The sequence below is a fragment of the Pteropus vampyrus genome, unplaced genomic scaffold (assembly GCF_000151845.1).
Source record: "Pteropus vampyrus isolate Shadow unplaced genomic scaffold, Pvam_2.0 Scaffold338, whole genome shotgun sequence".
Taxonomy (NCBI): Eukaryota; Metazoa; Chordata; class Mammalia; order Chiroptera; family Pteropodidae; genus Pteropus; species Pteropus vampyrus.
Window position 1 is genome coordinate 73139 of NW_011889119.1, and position 3518 is coordinate 76656.

The following is a 3518-nucleotide window of genomic DNA, read 5'->3' on the forward strand; positions in this document are numbered from 1 at the left end:
GGCACCAGAGCAGGTCCTGGGTTAGGCTTCGCGACTGTCTTAACCTGTGCCTGGTGACACGTGGGCAAAGTGGCTGCAGTCCCTGCCCTAGGGACCTGGCCCCCGAGGACAGTCTGGACACGAATGGCCAGATGGCCGTGGTGACAGGGCCCGTCTGTGGTGACAGGGCCTCTGAGGGCAAGTGGCCCCTTCTCTGAACCACGTCCCGGCTTCGCCTTTCGTGGTGGGACAGAGGGACTTTTACTCATGAGGCAGGCCATGGCCCCGCGTCACTGGTGTTTACTCAGGGAGAGTGGCGGGAAGGGACGGTCCCCTACAGGCAACGGTCTGGTGCGTGTCACACTTTAACACTAAAAACAACACGTGACGTGACCAAACGCCAGAGGGACGATGGCCACGGAACCCCTTCTCTCCCTCCCTCCCCGCAGCCCGGCTCTGAAGGGACAGCGTCACGGACATCTGCAGGGCAGCAGGCCACACGTGCCACACGTGCCACACGCCACACCCGCACAACCACGGCGGCACCCGCGTGGCCAAGCCGTCTCCCCGAGCCAGGTCTGGGAGGAACGCTCTGTCGGCCACAGGCCGCAGCTGCCCGTCTGCTGCGTGCGAGGGACAAGGACCTCAGAGTCCAGGCCTGGTCCTGGAAGCACCTGCTCCGCCCTCACTGGATGCCCAACCGCTCACCTGCACGCTGAGCGTCTCCATGCCGATGACAAAGACCTGCCCTCCGGAAGCGGCCCACAGCGCGTCCTCCGTCACCAGCAGGCTCCTGACGGGCAGCACGCCCAACTTTACCACCGTCTGGGGCTCGGGATCCCAGGCTCCATCTTAAAAGGAAATACTACTTTTAATTTCATTCAAATTCAGTTCCCCGCACATAGAAACTTGGGGGCAAAGGATCAATTCTAAACAGCAGACGACCAGAATCGTCCGTGATGCTGACGCTCACACCGGGATCTGGGTGTCCAGGGGTTCACACCGTCCTCATCGGCAACCCGGCGACGAAGCGCAGAGCGACTGCAGCCAGCAGGGCCCCCGCTCTGCCCCCGGCCAGCCACTCGCCGCGAGCCCTGGACGGGTCACTCACCCCAAGTCTCAGCAAAACGGGGACCACATTGCCATGCACCTCAAAGGCTGTCGTGCGAATTTAAAATGTGATCGTGCAGTCAGAAAGCTGCAGAGCCCCGGCAGGCAGGCGCTCCGTGAACGCTATCGCTCGCAATAATATAGGAAACGGTTCAGTCATCGTTAGAAGGAATCAGACCCAAAATAACTGGGCGAATGTTTAAATATCCCCGTTCTTGCTTTTGTAATAAAATCATAAATTTAAAATTTTGCCCAATTATAACATCATATACTATATTAGGAGAAAACACATCTTCACTGAGTACAAAAAGTCAGAATCGAGGGAGAAGGCGTCCCTTTCGATGAGCTTGCTGTGTTCCTGGCGCACAGGGCGCAACCAGCCATCTGGTGTGGGTCCCCTGCCGCGGTTTGTCACACTCTGCAGCAAGTGCCAGTCAACAGACAACTCGGGGAGCAAGAAAAAGTACTTAAAGCAGATATAACTATTCACAAGAAAGTCACATTGGCGACTCCAGACCGCTGTGAACGGGTAAAACTGGCCCTCCGGCCTCCGTGCTGACCGGCGGCAGACGCCAGCGCGTCCCCGGGGAGCCTGGGTCTTGGCTCCAAACCGATCGCCTTCGTCCTGCACGGGACGCGCTCCCCACCCGGACCCCGCCGAGCAGCTTAGACCGCGGTGCACACAGCAAAGGCGACCAGGCAGGCGCGAGCTGGACCCGCGTGTCAGTCACCGCGATGCTAACGGGAAGCGCTCGGTGTTGGCGCTGTCCACACACCGAAGGCCAGGCTTCCCCTCCCACCGCCGCCTGCTGCAGGGCCGGACGCGCTGTGATGCCGTCTGCAGCCCCCCGCCTCCCTGCCGAGGCGCCTGCGGGGTGCAGTCTCGCACTCGGGGCGGAGGGGCCCCTCTGAGGAGCCGGCTGAAGGCCAAGGCCAAGGGCCCGACGGCCTCCCAGGCAGGGCGCCAGCCGGACTTGTGTGTGGCCAGGGCCAGTGCTGCGAGCCTGGGGCAGGGGCACGGGACGAGGGTGGGCGGGTGACACCCCGCAGCTCCCGGGGACAGAGACAGAATCGCTCTGTGTGCCCAGGTGGGGCCGGGTGTCGATGACGGGTGGGAGGTGGCCGGGGCGTGTTTGGGAAAAGTGGACGAGGACGTGCTGGATGCAGTATGGGCAGCGGGGCTGGCACAGGGCCTGGCGGGCGTGAGGCCACTGGCCGAGGCGGGAAGGGTGGCTGGGGCAGCAGGCTGAGGGGAAAACCCCCGGGGTCCTGTGGACGCCACCGTGCGGCTGGAGCCTGGGGTCCGTCACGGCCATCTGTGAACGGGTCGCGGTGACCGCATGTGCTCACCCGGAGTGTGGTGTGGCAGCCAGGCCTGGGGGTGGCGCCCCAACACAACCAGTGTCCGAAGCGGGAGAGGAGACCAGAGCCCAGTGTGCCCCCTGTGGACACCGCGAGGCGGCTCCGGATGTGAGGGGCAGTGCCTGTGGCACTGGCTGTGGCAGCCTCAGCCGACGTAGCCACGGTGCTCGAGGCGGACGGGACCTCGCAGCACAGGGGGCTGGAAGGCGGGCGGGGGCCCAGGGCTGGGAGCACCTCTGAAACGCGAGAGCCGCGGAGGGCAGGGCGGGGGCCGAGCCGCCACAGGCACCGCAGGGTGGACGGGGCACCGGGAACCTGGGCCGCGCCCCCGTGCACCGGACGGCACCGAGGGACCAGGGGCACAGGCAGGGCCCACGGCCGGTGGGGGGAGGGGCGACGCCAGCTCCCCGTCACCGGGACCCGGGAGAACTTCCGCTGCATCTGTAACCGACACGTGAAGAGAAGGGAGGAGGCAGGACGGGCGGGGAGCCTGAGGGGGGACGCGGGCCGTGCCCGGGCTCCCAGGCCCGCTGGGGGCGCAGTGAGGACAGGCCGGGCACGGGGTGGGGGGTCTGCACCGACATCCCCTCTGCAGAGTCGGAAAGGCCAGCAGCGGGACTGACCTTCCGGACAAGCCCTGCGTGCTCAGCCACTTTCCCGTCGTCCTTGTAGACAGGACAGTGACACGTGCCCCGAGACGTGAGGCGGAAACGCGGGGTGGGGTTCAGCTGTGACCCCGAGACGCGGCGCAGGCTGTGACGTGCGCCCCTTTACCTTCTGCCTTGGCGTAGACGGCCACCGCCCCGCCGACGAGGCCGGCGCACAGGCTCCGCGGCGTGCAGGCCAGGCTCAGGACCGCGGACCGCTCGGGGGCGAAGAAGTGCTGAAGCCGCGCCTTCTTGGCGCCCTGGCTGCTCTGGTACACGGAGATGCTGTGGAGGCAGGGGCGCTGAGCCGGGGGCGCCCGAGAGATGGGGCGCTGAGCCGGGGGCGCCCGAGAGACGGGGCGCTGAGCCGGGGGCTCCCGAGGGACGGGGCGCTGAGCCGGGGGCTCCCGAGGGACGGGG

At 65.9% G+C, this 3518-nt stretch overlaps 1 protein-coding gene across 1 annotated transcript in view; it reads right to left on the reverse strand.

The window, feature by feature from the left end:
• ARHGEF10 (Rho guanine nucleotide exchange factor 10) overlaps positions 1-3518 on the reverse strand; it is an 80984-nt gene that overhangs the window by 17084 nt on the left and 60382 nt on the right. The window contains exons 25-26 of the mRNA XM_023522320.1: positions 3226-3502; positions 688-830 (exon numbers count right to left, since the gene is read on the reverse strand). Coding sequence (XP_023378088.1) covers positions 688-830; positions 3226-3502 — 420 coding nt within the window. The remainder of the gene's footprint in view (positions 1-687; positions 831-3225; positions 3503-3518) is intronic.